The 21,530-nt window shown below is 36.9% G+C and overlaps 1 protein-coding gene across 3 annotated transcripts in view; it reads left to right on the forward strand.

The window, feature by feature from the left end:
* The window catches only part of LOC136865915 (gastrula zinc finger protein XlCGF57.1-like), a 174,763-nt gene that overhangs the window by 109,020 nt on the left and 44,213 nt on the right, over window positions 1-21,530 (forward strand). For all 3 annotated transcript variants that reach the window (XM_068226897.1, XM_068226898.1, XM_068226896.1), the window contains one exon: window positions 1,035-1,130. In XM_068226897.1, the coding sequence (XP_068082998.1) occupies window positions 1,035-1,130 (96 nt within the window). The remainder of the gene's footprint in view (window positions 1-1,034; window positions 1,131-21,530) is intronic.

The following is a 21,530-nucleotide window of genomic DNA, read 5'->3' on the forward strand; positions in this document are numbered from 1 at the left end:
TCACTTTTCTTGTCGGGTCTCGGTCTCGTCCTTGCCCTGACAATAGGACAGTGAGTGAGGTGTGAGCACCGTTCTCAGTACAGCCAGTTCCTGTAACAAGTGCTGTTAATGTGTTTCTAAGAGGGCTGGTTGCTGTATAGATTTCAGTTCTACCAAGCTCGATAGCTGCAGTCGCTTAAGTGCAGTCAGTATCCAGTATTCAGGAGATAGCAGGTTCGAACCCGACTGTCGGCAGCCCTGAACATGGTTTTCTGTGGTTTCCCATTTTCACACAAGGCTGAACCTTAATTAAGGCCACGGCCACTTCCTTCCCACTCCCAGCCCTTTCCTGCACCATCGTCGCCATAAGACCTGTCTGTGTCGGTGCAACGTAAAGCAACTTGAAAAAAAAAAACTCAGTTGGAGGAAGCGTGTCAGCTACACTGTTTGTATCACATAGCTGTGAGCTTACATTCAGATGATAGTGGGTTCGAACCCATCTGTTGGCAGCCCGGAAGGTGTTTTCCTATTTCCATCCATTAATTAAGGCTATGGTGGCTTCTTGCCAGTCTCAGCCCTTTCCTTATCCAATAACCACCATAAGGAATGACTGTGTAAAACAAATGGTAAAAACATATTGGGGGTCTTGGCAGACTAATGTGTGATTGCACGTTCTGGCTATGAAGCAAAATTCTAACTCACTCCTCATTTCCTTAATATGAACTCTTGGTTATACCTAGGCTCGCTGTGACAGATTATTGTAGATCTTATGAGGGTTTAACCAGTCTTTTAGCTGCAGAAGTGTTTTATGTGTGATGTAATTGCTCCACAATAAAATAAGTATCCCTGAACAATCAAACAGAATGCTGTTATTCTCCTGAACTACACCATTTTATTTTAGGTATTATCTGCATATACAAATTTTCCATAAACATCAGAGAAATATTGAGTTTGACTCAAATACTGGCAGGTAATGAATTATTGTGCTTATTTGTATGTGACTAGATTGGCAGATGTGTATAAATTGCTTGTCTAATATATGTTCTTTCCCACAGGAAAACGTTCAACATTTATCAGAAATGATACCTATGAAAGAAGGAACGAAATCGGAGTTAACAGAGCCAGGACCAACAAAGGAAATCACACTTGAGGTATTCTATATAATTTGATATGCCACTGTCTGGTATTGGAAATAGTGAGAAAATGGCTGAATGGATTTCATAGGTTTCATAGGTTTGAAGACGCTTGAGAAAATATAGTTTTGTAAGACTGAAGGTTTCTTACCTCATTTTCATATTTCCTTTGAGAGATCTCGCACTAGGTATCATGTGGCAGATGGTATAGTTTTTGTAAGACTGACAATTCTCTTTCCTCATTGTCATAAATCCCTTGAGAGTTGTTGAGGCAAGATGTAATAGAGCAAGTATAGAAGGAATACATCTGGAACATCCCTTGAGAGTTGTTGAGGCAAGATGTAATAGAGCAAGTATAGAAGGAATACATCTGGAACATTTTCCCAACTGAATACAAGCAAGTCATAAGGCTTTTATTGCTCTTGTCCTGAGACAATAGACAAATGTAGCTTACATTTAAAGTAAGGGGTCATTCACTGGGGATGATAATCATAATTATTTTTTCCTTTAAAACATCTGTCAACCAGTCAATCACTCAAATACTTCTAAATCTGCCGTGTAGGCTACACTGTACTGCCCGGTGAAGGTATCCCAGTCCTTTATATGAGGTTGCGACAACAACTGAAGAGCAGTTGTTTTAGAGGACGAGCACCTCTGTTCAGTTACCAGCTGACTCCCTCACCTCTTCACGCCTGATGCTCTAGCTGCAGCAGACTTAGTTTGCCACTACTGGCTCAAGAATTACTGAATATCTAAAACACAGTGGCTTTTAAAACTTAAACATAGCTGACAAATTCTTATAATAGTCTCTTCTAACACCTGAAGTTCTAATACCTGTCCTTCACTGTCCATATTTTGTTTCACTTTTCTAAATTTGTACTTTACTTATTACCACGTAGTTCATTCATTGTGTCATTGACTATTTGGGTGCACTCATTTCTCACTTAATTCTTTGTATTTTTGATTCTTGTGTTCTTAACCTTCTTTCTATCTTTTCTTTTCCTTCCCTGTCATCTCTAATTTTCACATACTTATTTCATCATCTCCATCTTGATCTTTCCGTCATTTCTCTTTTCTATATTCCTTCCACCCTGCCTTTGACTAGTCTTTGACTCATGGACTGACAACATGGTGACATTGATGAATAGTGAACATTATCATTTAAGGAATACAGTAACCGTCAGTTGATAGCAAACCTTTCAACATTATCGGAACAGTCGTAGTTCACTTGTGAGGAAAGAGAGTAAAGTTTCCATGGAGTTTGTCTCACGTCGCTTCGCCTATTCTGACATATGGCATGAGAATAAATAACTGAGCTGCACTTCCACATCAGATCAGCTGATTTTGAGAGCTGTAATATCCATGCGTTTGTTCACATGCATATGTTGTCATTTAGTAACAAATCCTTGCTTAGCGTTAACTGAACGAACAGAAATACACAATTATATAACCAGTGAGGTTCGTTCTTTCAACTGTGTTAAAAAAATACACTAATAGGTAAGCATACAGTCACAACTCCCAATTACGACAGTAGAAAAGCTGAATATTCAGTCACATTTCTGGATTGATGTTAATCATTCTGTTTGATGAATGAATGTTAACAACTTACTCACCATCACCACACGGTACCTTAACATACGTATGATGTACAAGTATACTGAAGGAACCAGTTAATAAATGAGTTGAGACGTTCAGATTTGTTCTGTAGGACAGGATCCAGGTTACAGCCAGCACAAGTGTAGAGTGCACACTTTTTGCCTGTTGTTGGCCAATTGCAGTATAATAATTTTGTGTGGCTATTTCTACTCTAGTGCAGACCTTGTAAGGCAGACCCTCCGATGAGGGTGGGCGGCATCTGCCATGTGAGGTAACTGCTTGTAATTGTGGTGGAGGGTAGTGTTATGTGTGGTGTGTGAGTTCCAGGGATGTTGGGGACAGCACAAACACCCAGCCCCCGGGCCATTGAAATTAACCAACGAAGGTTGAAATCCTCAACCCGGCCGGGAATTGAACCCGGGACCCTCTGAACCGAAGGCCAGTATGCTGACCATTCAGCCAACGAGTCGGACGCCAATTGAAGTGAAAATTTAATATTCATGGCTACATCGTACTTGGAATTGAATGATTGTGGTTCCAGTCCCACTTGTGTCCAGTTGGGCACAACACAATAGGATAGGACTGAGGGAATTACCACTCAACATTCTCCAGTTACCCAACAAAATTAATGTCAGGTATAAAACTGCTCAGTAGTGAACATCTGTGGCATCTCCTATTTTACTTAAGATTGCTTAGGATGGGGAGTGCAATATTATTTTACATTCGTGGTAGGGAATTCTAGAAGCGTTAAGAATTCTACTGTATTCAGTAGTTCTGGTGTACGTGTTAGCTTCCTGCACTCTACTGTAGGCTGTAAGTTAACAATAATTATACATTGTGAAAAACATTCTAGTACTGTTTAAGTACTTTTTGTGTGCGTGTGTAAAATAGAATATTATTATTAAATGAAATCACTTTTAAGGGTCCATATCCATGGCTAAATGATTAGCGTGCTAGCCTTTGGTCATAGGGGTCCCGGGTTCAGTTGCCTGTAGGATCAGGAATTTAAAACCTGATTGGTTAATTTCTCTGGGGGTTGGGTGTATGTAATGTCTTCATTATGATTTCATCCTCATCACGATGCGCAGATCGCCCACGGGCGTTAAATCAAAAGACCTGCACCTGGTGAGCGGAATATGTCCTCGGACACTCCTGGCGCTAAAAGCCGTACGCCATTTCATTTCATCAGTTTTAATAGAAACTCGGTTCTTACTATAATAGATTGTGAGACTCATTACCGTACTCTGTGATATTATTTAATAAATAACTTTATAGAAATTACATATTTGTGAGATATGTTGAAGAGGTTAATAAGATGGGGGCTGTCCTGAATCCATTTGTGCTAAAATTATAAACAGCAAAAATGTGTGTGTGTGTTTGTAACAGAGAGACTCAAAAACTACTGAACTAATTTTAAAAGCGTCTTCACCTATTGAAAGCTACATTGCCAATGAGTAACATGGGCTGTATTTTATTTTCAAAACAATTTGCAGTGGGGGGGCACAGGGGGGAGATATAGAAGTATTAGGCTAATGTAGGCAAAATATTGAATTTGTTGTATAAGGATGAGACAAAGCTCAATTTAATCCTCTTGATGCAAAGAACAAAACTCGGTAAGACCTACGGGCCCAAAAACCATATTTTAAGGCCATAAAATCAACCATTACAGAGATACTGGCACCACACTACCCCTGCTCTAGGAATCGGATAAAAGAAATGAACTGCCGTAACCATGCCGACGTCAGCTCTAGGATTCTAGAGCAGCGACATTATGCATGTACGTTTGGGCATAGCTGCCAACCAAAATTAGTACATATACTATCTGGAAAAAATATACTATTGTGTAAGGCACTCATAGGACTCCCTTGGGCGGGGATGGAAAGGGGGTGAAGTATAAAAATCTTACTATATATAAAAATGGATGAATGTGTGTGTGTGTAATTGACACATCTCCTCCTAAACCACTCGAGCAATTTGGACCAAACTTGGTACACATATTACTTACTATCGGGAGACAAGCACTGCGGGGGTAAGCAATCCCTAGCGCCTTTAAGGGAGGGGGGTCAGGGGGGTTAGTTATAAAAATAATTGAGAATAGTATCGAATTCATAGTTTTTGGGGATGATGAGTTGAAAAGTTATACTTCAGAAATTTTTCAAGTCCAAGTCAGCCCCCTTTTAGGTGGGGAGCGAAGGGGGGGGGGTGAGGTATAGAAATGATTAAAAACAGTTTCGAATCCATACATTTCAGGGTCTCTGAGATGAATAGTAATACTCCGGATATTTTACAAGTCCAAGTGGGGGGCGAAGGGGGTGAGATATAAAAATAATCGAAAAACTATATGTAAAAATCTTATCTTATTCTTCTTACTATATATAAAAATGGATGTATGTGTGTGTGTGGGTGGGTAAATGACATCTCCTCCTAAATCACTGGAACAATTTCACCAAACTTGGTACACTTATCAATTATATCAGGAGACAAACCGCGTGGGGGTAAGACACCCCTAGCACCCTTATGGGCAGGGGGCGAGGGGTGTAGTATAAAAGTAATCTAGAATAGTATCAAATCCATAGTTTTCATGGTCGCTGAAATGAATAGTGACACTCCGATTTGTTAAAAGTTCATGATCAGCCCCCTTTGGGTGAGGGTGAGGGGGGAAATGAGATATAAAAATAATCGAAAACAGTGTCGAATCTACAGTTTTCAGGGTCACTGAGATGAATGGTGACAATCCAGATTTTTAATCTGTTAGGTGTGGGAAGCGAGAGGGGGACAGTCTCATTGACAGTTGAAATCCTGTACATCGTATCTATAGTGCAACAGCTAAATACATATAGTTATCACTTATTCATTTTTGACAGGATCATATACTTCCCAGTTGATTCAAGCTTTCATAAGGACGAAGATTTACTCGGAAATTAAATAATCTAAAACTTGAAATCCAACACATCTAAATAATTCTAAAACTACATAAGTGATCGTAACATATCAATCTGCAAGTCAAAAAGGAATTCTGTAAAAATTCACTTCACACATAACTAAGTGGTAATGCAAATCTTAAAGGTAAATATTCATAAACTATCCGGGCAATGCCGGGTACTACAGCTAGTTTCTTATATGCTGACATTTCTGCCATTTGTATATATTATTGGTAGAAACTGAGTCATCCAGCCATTCTTATTTATTTATATCAATGGAACGAATATTCTTTACATCACAATGACAACACTTGATTATTGAACAGGCTCCTCCTTATTCAATACCTTATGGTTAATGTGAATTTAAAAAAACTTACATTTCACATTCTTCACAACTATACATTTTTCGATCCTTATTGGAATATCTTCAGTAGATTGCTAAAAATGACTTCATGTATTGTAGTTAATAACATTTAAAACTCAAGTAAGAATCATGTTATGAATGTTAAAATGTTGTAATTAAGAAAAAGGTCATGGTTCAAAATCTCCCATGTGCACTATTGTCCACTTGTTGTGATGTCCTTTTGATATTATCATTTGTTGCAAGTCTACTAATTGGACTAGGCGGTATCTGATTAACCTTTTAAGTGCTGAGTTACCACTTGACTGTTTGGTACCTCAGTGCTGAATTTTTTCATTTGTATGTAAAAAAAAAATTGTGGAAGCCTCAATTTTTTACTTATCAGTGGGGTGATTACCTTAGAATGTTTATAAATGTTGGTTCTTTATAAATCTAAATGCAGATGCTAAATCCTACACTTACGTTCAATATTGTTTTAAGAGAAAACAAAATTACACTTTTGTGCCCATGCGTACATTTTCTTTATACAAAGTAAAGAGCCCAAAATAATATTATTTCCTAAAATCTTTAGGTAACTTGTTAAAAGTACACAACTTGATATTTTAAAATACTTTATAAACCTGGAATGTGGTGATAGCTCAATGTTTTGTAATGGTTGTTTGGGATAGCAATTTGTTCAACTATCTGCACCGATGCCACTGGCACACAAGTTTTTGAAAAATCAATGATTTTCAGGTTGTCATCAAACACTACTTGGCTCTGAGTCTGTTACAGTTACCTCAAAGCCTGGTGGAGAGAAGTAATCCGTCCACCATGAAAATAGTGATAAAATAGCTTTTGAACTCACTGTGCTTTTTCTTCTCTCATTTAGGAGGAGGCTCTGTTTCTTTCTCACATACAATATTTTTGGCACTCCCTGCTTCACTCTCACCTTCAAAATCGCTTAACAATTAATTAAACTCATCATCTCCATCATCACTTTCCGCTGTAGCAAATAACTGAAAGATTCTTTGATCCGAAATAGCATCGCTGAAAGAGCAACTACATTGTTGTTCTGTCATGTTTGTTTACATCACAGATGAACTCCACAGATGTCTACAAAAAGCTTGGTAAGTTACTTCCCGAAGGTATAATCTGTGATCAGTTAGTTCTACATAATGCTCAACAAATGGCACAACATGTTAGAGATCAAATTGGCACTGAGAGTGAACCGGGAAATTAAAAAATATTAAAGTTCTTGCACACCGTCTGTAGACGTGCGTAGCAGTGCTGGACTGGCCACGTCAGCCCATTTATAGGCGGGCATAGCACTCTTCAGGTTAACGACTGATATTATGTGATTTGGTTTACTGCCTATTACCGAGTTTTAGTGGATCGCAGAGGTGAAACAAGGTGCGGGCGTGAATGGGTCTAACTACTACAATCAAAAGATTAATTAAAAGATTTAAAATCAGAGTTATATTCCTTTTCTACTGTTTTTCAAATGCCAACTGTTAACAAAACACGTCGCTCAGCAACAGAACAAGATTTCAGGTACAATAGTTGAATTACAAGGTATGAGAAAACAGAAAATCAACAAAATTTGTTATTTAATCATTTCAGCACATAATTTTCCAAATGTTATTTGAGCACTATTGCTCAATGCACTCAAGAGTCAATGAGACAGGTCTCCCAATTTCATTTACAGAGTATATCTGCAAGAATAGAAAGAGCATCCATGCCCTATTAATTGCCTAGGAGACTGAGCTCCAAACCAAATATCATTACTGCCTTATCGAGGCAAACTTCAACAACCAGAGCATCTTTGCTCACTAAAACTTACACTTTTAGGCCTGTCAAGGCACAACCTACATTTTACAATACAAACAGAATTCACTGTCTTCAACTCTCATGGTGTAACCACTTAACATAAGGAATTTTACAGGAGTATCAAATACTCATTCTACTGGGCCTTGATGGGAAGAAAGAAAAACACAGGTTAAAGTTACTGGCCCAAAAATCAAAATGCTACAGAGGCAGACACTTGCAGAACTTGAAATTTACACTTAGAAGCTTAAAACCCTAGGTGGGCTCACTGCCCGACGTTACAGAGGCTAATCCTATTCTACTGCAGTAACTAGATGGAGAAAACTTACATTACAAGGCTACAGATAGAAAACAGTTACAAAAATATAGTGACCTCAAATACAAGGTGATAGGGAACTCGGGAGGGTGTCACACACTTTATTCCTGAATTTTAGCTAAATTTCTAGGCTAGTTTTGAGATTTACATTTGAAGATGAAGTTTACATTATTGAAGATTGGAAATTAAAGACTGGAAACCTTTCCCTCGAGCTAGCTTTCAGAGGCTATCACCTAGTTATTAAATGGCTGCCATTACCTGGACTGCTCGAAGAAGGGTGAAATGCCCCACCTCCACTATTAGCACACACTCATTACTCTGGACGATCAAGAAGACTAGGAAGCTTGAGAAATCGCCAGCTTTTATACCCGAGAGGAAGGTTCTAGAGAGATCTGGACTAAGGCCCAACATACCCCCAATTTTTATTGGATAATTAAATATGTAGAAGAAGACGCTGATTGGTGGAAAAATACACATACTCGTACAAAATTTCTTATTGGTTATTTTACAAGTTGGTGGAAAGAGATTGATATGTTGACAACTGTGATACACCAAAAACAAAGGCAAATCAACTCTGTTTAGGAAACCTTAAAATAACAAATTACATTAGAATTTTAATAGTTCCTCTTCACACTAGGGGGCCTAAGATGCGTTCTTTTAGTAGAGACATCTGTGAGGACAAGTCCAAACTTCTTTCCCAAGTAGTTCCAAGTTTATATTGAATATGGTGTTTTTCAAGGTTTCAAGGTTTTTGAATGAATGGGGCAGGTGTACCCTCATGGTATACTGCCAATAAGGATTATTATAATTGCATAAGTCTCAGTGGTATGAATTCTGTTGTAGTAATTAGGGTAGACTTAACTGCACTTTAGAATTGTGTAATTCTTGTGTATTATTTTCTGTTTCCAGTAATTAACAGCAATTTCCATCCTGTTAGGATGTTTTAGTAAAAAAACCATTCAACTAGGTAGTATTGTAGTGTTGTGGTAGACTATATGAATTACCTTATTGTTGTGTGATATTTGTGAGCTATCCTAGACAATATTTCTTTCCTTTCATTCTTATTTTGTACAGAATAAGTCACCTTATTTTTCCTTTTCATTATTCAGTAAAGAATAGCTAAGGAACTGTGGGTGTGGACAGGCATTAAGGAGTATGAGGGAGGAGTTGGAGAGTTTGAGACATAATATGTATTCTCCAGAGGACAGGAATAAAATTAGGCCTCTCTCAAACAATGTACAGGATACAGTAGGTGTAAAAGAGAGATGGGAAGGAAAGGGGGAATTCTAGAAAACAGGTGGACTAATGTTTTAAGGGGAAGGAGATTGCAGGCTAAGGGCTCTATTCACAATCAGAATTCAGGACAGGTGTCTGTGAGAAATCGGTACGACAATAAATAAACTTGATATTTCCACCTATTAAATACAATTTTAATGCTGTTATTCAATTACAACATATTAAATTTCACAGGACTAGTTTCGACGCGGACTAGCGTCATCTTCAGCTTTTTCGGAAATTAGGCAACCTTGAAATTCATGACATGTCTTAAAATGTTTGGCATGAAATCCAGTTAAATCTATAATTAAAACCTTAACTCATTAAAAACTATTATGACAAGTAAAAGACGTGCAAGTCAGTCGTATAATAAAAGTTCATTGGTTAAATTATATTCTTATGATCGAGCAGTTATGGAGTCCTTAAATTTGTTGAGCGATAGATAAAATGTTGTGTTCCATTTCACTACAACTTGTACACTGTTGAACCATCTCGAAAAACGTGAAGGTTGGTCATATGGAATTTTCTGCATAAAATCTTCTATGTCTTAGGCCTATGAGGTGGAAACATTAAAGTAGTTTCTTGTGATGTTTGTGAAACCAATGTTTCCTGGTTCAATGCGGAACCTGTAAATATATTAAAACGCGGTTAACGATCCTGTGTTAAATGTGTTGTGGCTCTAATCAGCAAAATGATAAAGTGATTGTATGTAGGACTCACCTCAAAATGGCGTAAGACGATGCTGTTACTAGCCGCGCTCAATGAACAATGAAGGCTCTGAGCTGGTTTGCATGATCGGACGTAGCTAGAAAGGGGAAGTAGGGGTGGGTTGAGACGATGTATGTTGGCCTGTGGAGGGAGTCTGGTGGGCGTGGACTGCGGAACGAATATCGGGAAAACTTGTTGCGAATTATACGTAAAATTAAATTCGTGTTTGGGATTTGAACACTTTTTTAAAATGTTGTCAGGAAATCGAAGAGAACTTTTGGAGTTTCAGATATATCATTAAGATTGAGGTTAGCGTTAAAATATTGGTCTATATGAATGTAACATAACTCGGTAGCGTCCAGCAATGGTCCCTTGCTCAAAATCTCTAATATTTTAATGTCTTGTTCCAAGTTTGTAAAATTATGTCTTAGCTCATGGATATGTTGTCCCACAGCGGAGAATCTATTATATTTTACTGCATTAACGTGTTCGCCATACCTTGTCTTAAAGTTGCGCCCAGTTCGCCCTAGGTAGGCGCTGCCACAGTCATTGCATTGGAACCTATAAACACCTGACCTAAGATAAGGGTTGGATTTATTTACACTAGCTGCATTGTGTAAAACTTCGGTACTTTTGTTATCTGTGCGAAAAGATATCTTTACATTATTCTTTTTGAATATATTAGTGACTCTGTGAATGTTGTTATTAAATGTGAAAGTTGAATAGGAATTATGACTTTGTTTGTCTTTGGTAAGCGGACGATGTTTGATCTTATTCGTTATGCTTTCGATGAAAGAGGCCTTGTAGTTATTAGCATAGAATATATTGCGGATAGTATTCAGCTTTAGTCATAGGGATTCTGAAAGCCCGGTCTACGAGGCTGAAATATGTAGCTCTTTTGTGAGCTTGTGGGCGTGTTGAATCTTGTCTTATAGTGACGCTAATTTGTGTTGGTTTCCTGTAGATGTTAAAGGAAAAAGTAGGAGGCTGTCTGTTAATAGTTACATCTAAAAAGTTAATTGATCCCTTCTTTTCAGATTCCAAGGTAAACTTGATGTGCGGATCTATGTCATTGAGTTTACTTAAGGTGGTCTTTGCATCTATTATCCGCTCATCTAGAACTACGAATACATCATCAACGTACCTAGACCAATGGTGTATGTTACTGAACGTGTTTCCGTTATCTATCGCGGAATCCTCTAAAAAATCCAGATAAATTTCTGCTAAAATCCCCGAGGCCGGAGACACCATTGATAGCCCATTTTGTTTATAAATTATACTATCAAAAATAAAGTAATTATTGTCTATTAACAACCTTAATAAATTCATGAAGTCCTGTATCTCTAGTACGCTTAGGTGACTGTAAGATTTTAAATTGTTATGAATGATCGGTATTATCTTACTGGTATTAACTCTTGGAAACATGTTAACCACATCGAACGAATGTATTGTGTGGTAGGGTCGTAGTTCGAAGTCGTTCAACTTGTTAACTAATTCAATAGTATTCTTAATTGATTTATTAGCCCTAAAAGTATAATGTTGTTTGAGGAATTTCTGAATAAACTGTGCTACTTTGTAAAAAGGACTTGGTCTATAGTTTATTATTGGTCTTTTAGAATCCCTATGACTAAAGCTGAATACTCTCCGCAATATATTCTATGCTAATAACTACAAGGCCTCCTTCATCGAAAGTATAATCAATAAGATCAAACATCGTCCGCTTACCAAAGACAAACAAAGTCATAATTCCTATTCAACTTTCACATTTAATAACAACGTTCACAGAGTCACTAATATATTCAAAAAGAATAATGTAAAGATATCTTTTCGCACAGATAACAAAAGTACCGAAGTTTTACACAATGCAGCTAGTGTAAATAAATCCAACCCTTATCTTAGGTCAGGTGTTTATAGGTTCCAATGCAATGACTGTGGCAGCGCCTACCTAGGGCGAACTGGGCGCAACTTTAAGACAAGGTATGGCGAACACGTTAATGCAGTAAAATATAATAGATTCTCCGCTGTGGGACAACATATCCATGAGCTAAGACATAATTTTACAAACTTGGAACAAGACATTAAAATATTAGAGATTTTGAGCAAGGGACCATTGCTGGACGCTACCGAGTTATGTTACATTCATATAGACCAATATTTTAACGCTAACCTCAATGTTAATGATATATCTGAAACTCCAAAAGTTCTCTTCGATTTCCTGATAACATTTTTAAAAAGTGTTCAAATCCCAAACACGAATTTAATTTTACGTATAATTCGCAACAAGTTTTCCCGATATTCGTTCCGCAGTCCACGCCCACCAGACTCCCTCCACAGGCCAACATACATTGTCTCAACCCACCCCTACTTCACCTTTCTAGCTACGTCCGATCATGCAAACCAGCTCAGAGCCTTCATTGTTCATTGAGCGCGGCTAGTAACAGCATCGTCTAACGGCATTTTGAGGTGAGTCCTACATACAATCACTTTATCATTTTGCTGATTAGAGCCACAACACATTTAACACAGGATCGTTAACCGCGTTTTAATATATTTACAGGTTCCGCATTGAACCAGGAAACATTGGTTTCACAAACATCACAAGAAACTACTTTAATGTTTCCACCTCATAGGCCTAAGACATAGAAGATTTTATGCAGAAAATTCCATATGACCAACCTTCACGTTTTTCGAGATGGTTCAGCAGTATACAAGTTGTAGTGAAATGGAACACAACATTTTATCTATCGCTCAACAAATTTAAGGACTCCATAACTGCTTGATCATAAGAATATCATTTAACCAATGAACTTTTATTATACGACTGACTTGCAAGTCTTTTACTTGTCATAATAGTTTTTAATGACTTAAGGTTTTAATTATAGATTTAACTGGATTTCATGCCAAACATTTTAAGACATGTCATGATTTCCGAAAAAGCTGAAGATGACGCAAGTCCGCGTCGAAACTAGTCCTGTGAAATTTAATATGTTGTAATTGAATAACAGCATTAAAATTGTATTGAATAGGTGGAAATATCAAGTTTATTTATTGTAATTCTTGGTTCAATACGGAAAAATGAAATTTCCTACGTTAACCAAATCGGTACGAGTCACTGCAGGTAGAACAACCGAGGGAAGATGACGAACGGGGAACTGTTGCTGAGATGTGTGGAAGTATTAGAAATGTGATAGAAAGGAAGGTCTTAAAAGTAGGACTATTAGGCAGTACCATATGGCTGATAAAGCAGGCATGAGGCACTTTCTAAAAAGTAACTATGATCGGTGGAAAACGGTAAATAAAAATGTAAACAGACTCTGGGATGGGTTTAAAGAAATTGTTGAGGAATGCAAAAGCAGGTTTGTACCCTTAAGGGAGGTAAGGAATGGTAAAGACCCACCTTATTATAATAGAGAAATAAAGAGACTAAGAAGGAGGAGCAGACTGGAAAGAAATAGAGTTAGAAATGGGTGTGGAAGTAAGGAGAAATTGAAGGAACTTACTAGAAAATTGAATCTAGCAAAGAAGGCAGCTAAGGATAACATGATGGCAAGCATAATTGGCAGTCATACAAATTTGAGTGAAAAAAGGAAGGGTATGTATAGGTATTTTAAGGCAGAAACATGTTCCAAAAAGGACATTCCAGGAATAATTAATGAACAAGGGGAGTGTGTATGTGAGGATCTTCAAAAGGCAGAAGTATTCAGTCAGCAGTATGTGAAGATTGTTGGTTACTAGGAAAATGTCGAGATAGAGGAGGAGACTAAGGCCAATGAAGTATTAAAATTTACATATGATAACAATGACATTTACAATAAGATACAAAAGTTGAAAACTAGAAAAGCGGCTGGAATTGATCAGATTTCTGGGGATACGGTATACTAAAGACAATGGGTTGGGATCTAGTACCATATCTGAAGTACTTATTTGATTATTGTTTGGTCGGAGGAGCTATACCAGATGAATGGAGAGTTGCTATTGTAGCCCCTGTATATAAAGGAAAGCGTGATAGACATAAAGCTGAAAATTACAGGCCAGTTTGACATGCATTGTATGTAAGCTTTTGGAAGGCATTCTTTCTGATTATACTAGACATGTTTGTGAAATTAATAACGGGTTCGATAGAAGGCAGTTCGGTTTTAGGAAAGGTTATTCCACTGAAGCTCACCTTGTAGGATTCCAGCAAGATATAGCAGATATCGTGGATTCTGGAGGTCAAATGGACTGTATCGCGATCGACCTGTCTAAAGCATTTGATAGGGTGGATCATGGGAGACTACTGGCAAAAATGAGTGCAGTTGGACTAGACAAACGAGTGACTGAATGGGTTGGTATATTTCTAGAAAATAGATCTCAGGGAATTAGAGTAGGTGAAGCTTTATCTGACCCTGTAATAATTAAGAGGGGAATTCCTCAAGGCAGTATTATCGGACCTTTGTTTTCTTATATATATGAATGATGTGAGTAAAGGAGTGGAATCGGAGGTAAGGCTTTTTGCGGATGATGTTATTCTGTATAGAGTGATAAATAATTTACAAGATTGTGACCGACTGCAGCGTGACCTCGATAATGTTGTGGATGGACAGCAGGCAATGGTATGTTGATAAACGGGGTTAAAAGTCAGGTTGTGAGTTTCACAAATAGAAAAAGTCCTCTCAGTTGTAATTACTGCATTGAAGGGGTGAAAGTTCCCGTTGGGGATCATTGTAAGTATCTAGGTGTTAATATAAGGAAAGATCTTCATTGGGGTAATCGCATAAATGGGATTGTAAATAAAGGGTACAGATCTCTGCACATGGTTATGAGGGCGTTTAGGGGTTGTAGTAAGGATGTAAAGGAGAGTGCATATAAGTCTCTGGTAAGACCCCAACTAGAGTATGGTTCCAGCGTATGGGACCCTCACCAGGATTACCTGATTCAAGAATTGGAAAAAATCCAAAGAAAAGCAGCTTGATTTCTTCTGGGCGATTTCCGACAAAAGAGTAGCGTTACAAAAATGTTGCAAAGTTTGGGTTGGGAAGAAATGAGAGAAAGAAGAAGAGCTGCTCGACTAAGTAGTATGTTACATGTAATTAATCTCATAATAGAACCGTATTGAGGATAATATATTAAAATTATAAAATTCTTTTATTAACAACTACCTACTCAATACAATATAATGCACTCATTGAATTATAAAATAATCATGAGGTATCTTAAAGAATGGCTTAAATAACGGAACATGTTTCGTTCGGCATTGCGAACATCATCAGCCGTTAAATGTACAAAGACCAAGTCAGGGCCCTGAACTTAAGTGATCAAAATTGTTAAAAGAATAACAATGTCGTAATAAAAAGTAATATGATAACATTAGACTTAATTAGTAACAGTATGTACAGATCAACAGCGAGAATTTGTGGCGAAATACATTGAACGATGGCAGTCTGTAAAGTTACAAACAATCATGGGGTTGTTAAAGTAAAAAAACAAAAATAGATATTGTAGACATTTAAAATATACGTCAATGCGTGAAGCGTGGATTAATTATTGACGTTGGAGTTCTTACAACTGTGCAAGAACAAAAGTTGAATTAGAGTTAATTGAATAGTACGAGTCAAATAGAACCAGTCAAAAGGCGCATGACGACGTAACCAAGGTTGATATGACGTGAACTCCGGTAACTGCGAATTCTGTAGGAGAGAGAATCACAATGCCAGAAGGAGATACAAGTTGAACTAGTCCACATTCACGCGCTAGCAATAAAATTAAAAACGGAAACATCAATGATGAACTCTTTAAAGAGTAACTGCGATCTTGAAATATAGGGAGAGTTCAGGCAATCCGCAGATGAATGAAGCAGATTATGACACAATTGGAGTTTGAAATCTGGAATGAAAGAAAAGGGGAGGAAAATGAAGTTATGTTATAACGGAAAATGAAGAAGGAGAAAAGAAAAAATTTAAAGAGGAGGCTTACCCTTGGGAATAGTGTGAGATGTCCGCTAGCGTTGGCTGCGTGGAGCAAACTGGCGAGTGGCTTTATTGCTGCTTCTAGTGTTGTATGTATGTATACGTAAAGGCGGGGAGTGAGTCATGTGAGGTGGACGGGCGGGTCGGATGTTCGTGGAGGGGGTGTCGCATGAAAGGGCGGTAGAGTAGTAGCTGTTTTTACAGAGGAAATATTATTAGCAGTTGTATAATTAAATTTCTCATATAGTTATTATTATTTATATTAAAAAGAGAGAGTAGTTCTGGAATTTGGTTTTCGATTATTGGACTTTTAATTTCTGAAGTATCATTTAAATTTTGATTTCTATTAAAATACTGGTCTAAGAATATGCAAATGTTTTCAAACTCTGTCATAAGTTTACTTTTATTGACGTATTTCAAGATTTGAAGGTCTTTTTCAATTGTCGTAAAACTATGACCAGTTTCTTCCATATGGGTGCTCATGGCGGAATACTTTTTATGTTTCGAAGCGTTGTAGTGTTCAAGGTATCTGGTCAAAAAGTTACGTCCGTTCTGTCCGATATAAGAAAAACCACAATGGGTGCATTTAAGCCTATAGATACCAGAGTTTGAGAATTTATTGTGGTTAATGTTAACTATATTTGAATTGAAGAATATATTACGGTTCGTATATCGGGTTCTATAAGCAATATTAATATCGTATTTCTTTAGAGGGTTAGTGACTTGAAATAGGCCTGGGTTCGTGTAGGTAAAGGGAGCATATTTCGTTTTCTTAGGCTTGTCCGGAATCAGTTTCGTTGCGGTTTTTAATTTTATCTTGATGATTTTGTTAATCATCAAGGGATTATAGCTATTAATTCTGGCCAAATCCTTGATATAGTTTAGTTCTTTTTTGCGATTTTCAGTTGTAAGCGGGATTTTTAATGCTCTATAGACAAGACTAAAAATGCAGCCTGTTTATGAGATTGCGGATATAAGGAATCGTTTCTTATAGTGATGGGGGCACAAGAAGGCTTTCTAATTATTTGAAAAATGAATTTTTATTCTCTCTTGAAACGTTTAAATCCACAAAGTTTTGAGAACCGTTGATCTCGTTTTCCTTAGTGAATTTGACATCATTGTCAAGCGCATTAAGGGATGTTAGCACGCTGTGACTATCGTTTTTCTGTGTATCTATAATGGCAAAAGTGTCATCAACATACCTTAACCATTATTGAAGACCGTTGATATTATTGATTATTTTGTTATTTTCCAAATCATCCATAAAGATATTAGCTAGAATGCCCGAGATCGGGTGATATATTCTATTATTGAAGGTGAAATAGTTATTATTAAGTACACATTCTAACAAACTGATGAAATTATCTATTTCGCATTTACTAAGGTTATTGTGGTTTAAAAGGTTTGTTTTAATAATCTTGACCGTTTTGCTTACCGGAAAATTGGAATACATATTAGTAATATCATAGGATACCATTATGTGATTATGCTCAAGAGTGAATTTCGATAATTTTCACATAACTCAACGAAATTTCTTATATAAGCTGTATTATTGAATTTAAAGTGTTTACTGAGAAAATTATGCAGAAATTTTGAAACTTTATAAGAAGGGCTGTTCATGCAGTTAATAATAGGGCGTATATGTACGTCTTTTTTATGGATTTTTGGCAAATTGGGAGTTTTGTGTTCATTATTACAAGTTTCTGATATTCGTGTTCTTGTAATTAGAACGGTAGATTTTTCAATAGGTTCTTCAAACTTTGTTGGATTTTGGGGGTGGGATCTTTATTAATAATACTATAACTGCTATTAGCAAAGAAATCTTCAGTTTTTTAATGTAATCATCTTTATGTAGTAAGACTATGGTGGGGCCTTTATCAGCTTTAGTGACGATGATATTATTATTATTATTATTATTATTAATTTTATTTTTTACATCATGTATTTGTTTGCTAAGAGTCAGGTACGAGGTAGTTTACAGTTCCTTTGCCAAAAAAGGGAGCTTCTTCTTTATCTCATATTTAATGTCTTTATGCACTTCTACGGGGAGTTTTTGAATGTTAGATTCAATTTCCGCGATTGTTTTAATCAGATCGTCTGTTTTTTTTTCGGATTAGGCCAATTAAATTTCAGCCCTTTATCAAGGATGGATAGTTCATTATCTGAAAATTCAGTATTAGATAAGTTCACTGTTGTAGGAAAATGATTTAAGCCGGTGGAGGGGGAGTTAGTTTTACTGTTAACATTACTCAGTTTGTTCTTAGTGTTATGCAGTTGTATCAGTTTATTGTCTAATGTTGTCTGTTTCTTGTTCACTATGTTATAAACCTTTTCATTGACAAACCTAGAGTATGAACTCCATTCTAATGGGGACATACTAGAGGATATTTCAAGATGCGTCTTATAAAGTTTTAGCCTTGTCTATAGAGCATTAAAATCCCGCTTATAACTGAAAATCGCAAAAAAGAACTAAACTATATCAAGGATTTGGCCAGAATTAATGGCTATAATCCCTTGATGATTAATAAAATCGTCAACAAGATAAAATTAAAAACCGCAACGAAACTGATTCCGGACAAGCCTAAGAAAACGAAATATGCTCCCTTTACCTACACGAACCCAGGCCTATTTCAAGTTACTAACCCTCTAAAGAAATACGATATTAATATTGCTTATAGAACCCGATATACGAACCGTAATATATTCTTCAATTCAAATATAGTTAACATTAACCACAATAAATTCTCAAACTCTGGTATCTATAGGCTTAAATGCACCCATTGTGGTTTTTCTTATATCGGACAGACCGGACGTAGCTTTTTGACCAGATACCTTGAACACTACAACGCTTCGAAACATAAAAAGTATTCCGCCATGAGCACCCATATGGAAGAAACTGGTCATAGTTTTACGACAATTGAAAAAGACCTTCAAATCTTGAAATACGTCAATAAAAGTAAACTTATGACAGAGTTTGAAAACATTTGCATATTCTTAGACCAGTATTTTAATAGAAATCAAAATTTAAATGATACTTCAGAAATTAAAAGTCCAATAATCGAAAACCAAATTCCAGAACTACTCTCTCTTTTTAATATAAATAATAATAACTATATGAGAAATTTAATTATACAACTGCTAATAATATTTCCTCTGTAACAACAGCTACTACTCTACCGCCCTTTCATGCGACACCCCCTCCACGAACATCCGACCCGCCCGTCCACCTCACATGACTCACTCCCCGCCTTTACGTATACATACATACAACACTAGAAGCAGCAATAAAGCCACTCGCCAGTTTGCTCCACGCAGCCAATGCTAGCGGACATCTCACACTATTCCCAAGGGTAAGCCTCCTCTTTAAATTTTTTCTTTTCTCCTTCTTCATTTTCCGTTATAACATAACTTCATTTTCCTCCCCTTTTCTTTCATTCCAGATTTTAAACTCCAATTGTGTCATAATCTGCTTCATTCATCTGCGGATTGCCTGAACTCTCCCTATATTTCAAGATCGCAGTTACTCTTTAAAGAGTTCATCATTGATGTTTCCGTTTTTAATTTTATTGCTAGCGCGTGAATGTGGACTAGTTCAACTTGTATCTCCTTCTGGCATTGTGATTCTCTCTCCTACAGAATTCGCGCCTTTTGACTGGTTCTATTTGACTCGTACTATTCAATTAACTCTAATTCAACTTTTGTTTTTGCACAGTTGTAAGAACTCCAACGTCAATAATTAATCCACGCTTCACGCATTGACGTATATTTTAAATGTCTACAATATCAATTTTTGTTTTTTTACTTTAACAACCCCATGATTGTTTGTAACTTTACAGACTGCCATCGTTCAATGTATTTCGCCACAAATTCTCGCTGTTGATCTGTACATACTGTTACTAATTAAGTCTAATGTTATCATATTACTTTTTATTACGACATTGTTATTCTTTTAACAATTTTGATCACTTAAGTTCAGGGCCCTGACCTGGTCTTTGTACATTTAACGGCTGATGATGTTCGCAATGCCGAACGAAACATGTTCCGTTATTTAAGCCATTCTTTAAGATACCTCATGATTATTTTATAATTCAATGAGTGCATTATACTGTATTGAGTAGGTGGTTGTTAATAAAAGAATTTTATAATTTTAATAAGTAGTATGTTCCGTGCTGTCAGCGGATAGATGCCATGGAATGACATTAGTAGATGGATAAGTTTGAGTGGCGTTTGTAAAGGTAGGAAAGATCACAATATGAAGATAAAGTTGGAATTCAAGAGGACAAACTTTTGATGCCCATGAGTACATCACATGTATACACATAAAGAGCCCAAAATAAAATGATTTCATAACATCTGTAGGCAACTAATACATGTAACGCCGTACAAGTCCATAAATTGATATTTTAAAATCTTTCTAAACCAGGAATGTGGTAAGAGTTCATGCTGTCCACCGGTTGTTTGTGATACCAATTTGTTCAACCAGCTGCACCAACTCCATTGGCACAAAAGTTTTAGAAAAATCAATGATTTTGGGGTTGTCATCAAACAATATTCATTTATAGGAAGGGGAGTTAGGGATTGGAAGAACTTACCAAGGGAGACATTTAATAAATTTCCAATTTCTTTGAAATCATTTAAGAAGAGGCTAGGAAAACAACAGATAGGGAATCTGCTACCTGGGCGACTGCACTAAATGCAGATCAGTATTGATTGATTGATTGATTGATTGATTGAAGTAGGAGGAAGGGAAAAGCTAGGAAAGGGAAATGTAGGATAGTGGAAAGGAAAAGGCAGGTGGAACTGGGTCATGGGGGGAGAAAAGGGAGGAAGAAGCAGCTTCTGCAGCTCTCAGGAAAGATAGGACTGACTAGGATGGGAAGGGATCAAATGAGTTGGATAGGGTTGAGGCTCTGGTCATGGGGGATTCCATAGTTAGACATTGTGGGGAAAGTGTGTGGAGGGAAGGGAATCAGGGTAGAGTGTTATCCAGGAATTTGTGTTAAGGCAGATGTTGAGGAAAGTAGAAGGGAAGAATGAGGTAAAGGAGAAGGTGGTAGTGTTTTATGTTGGTACTAACAACGTAAGGCAAGCAGGCATAAGTACCATCATAGTTGAGGATGTGTGGGATCTGGTAAATGCAGCATGGGTGTAGTTTATGGAAGCGGAGTGGGTATGTTGAAAACTGGGAGTGACATTTGTAGATCCCAATGGGTAGGTAGGAGATAGGGATCTGCCCTCAGATGGCCTTCACTTAAACTGCAGTGGTACATATAAGTTATCATAGGATATAAACTTCATGGTTTTGATCCGTATTGAAAATTTTGATCTCAATAATAGTTATAAAATTAATGTCGTAATGGTCCACCTTTTCAATACTATAACATGCAATACTTTTAAATTACATTACTAAACAAGGGACTAGTTTTGGCCTTCGCTGGCCGTAATCAGCCTTAATGTAATACATCTAATAACTAAACAATTAACATATAA

This window comes from Anabrus simplex, chromosome 3, assembly GCF_040414725.1.
Source record: "Anabrus simplex isolate iqAnaSimp1 chromosome 3, ASM4041472v1, whole genome shotgun sequence".
NCBI lineage: Eukaryota > Metazoa > Arthropoda > Insecta > Orthoptera > Tettigoniidae > Anabrus > Anabrus simplex.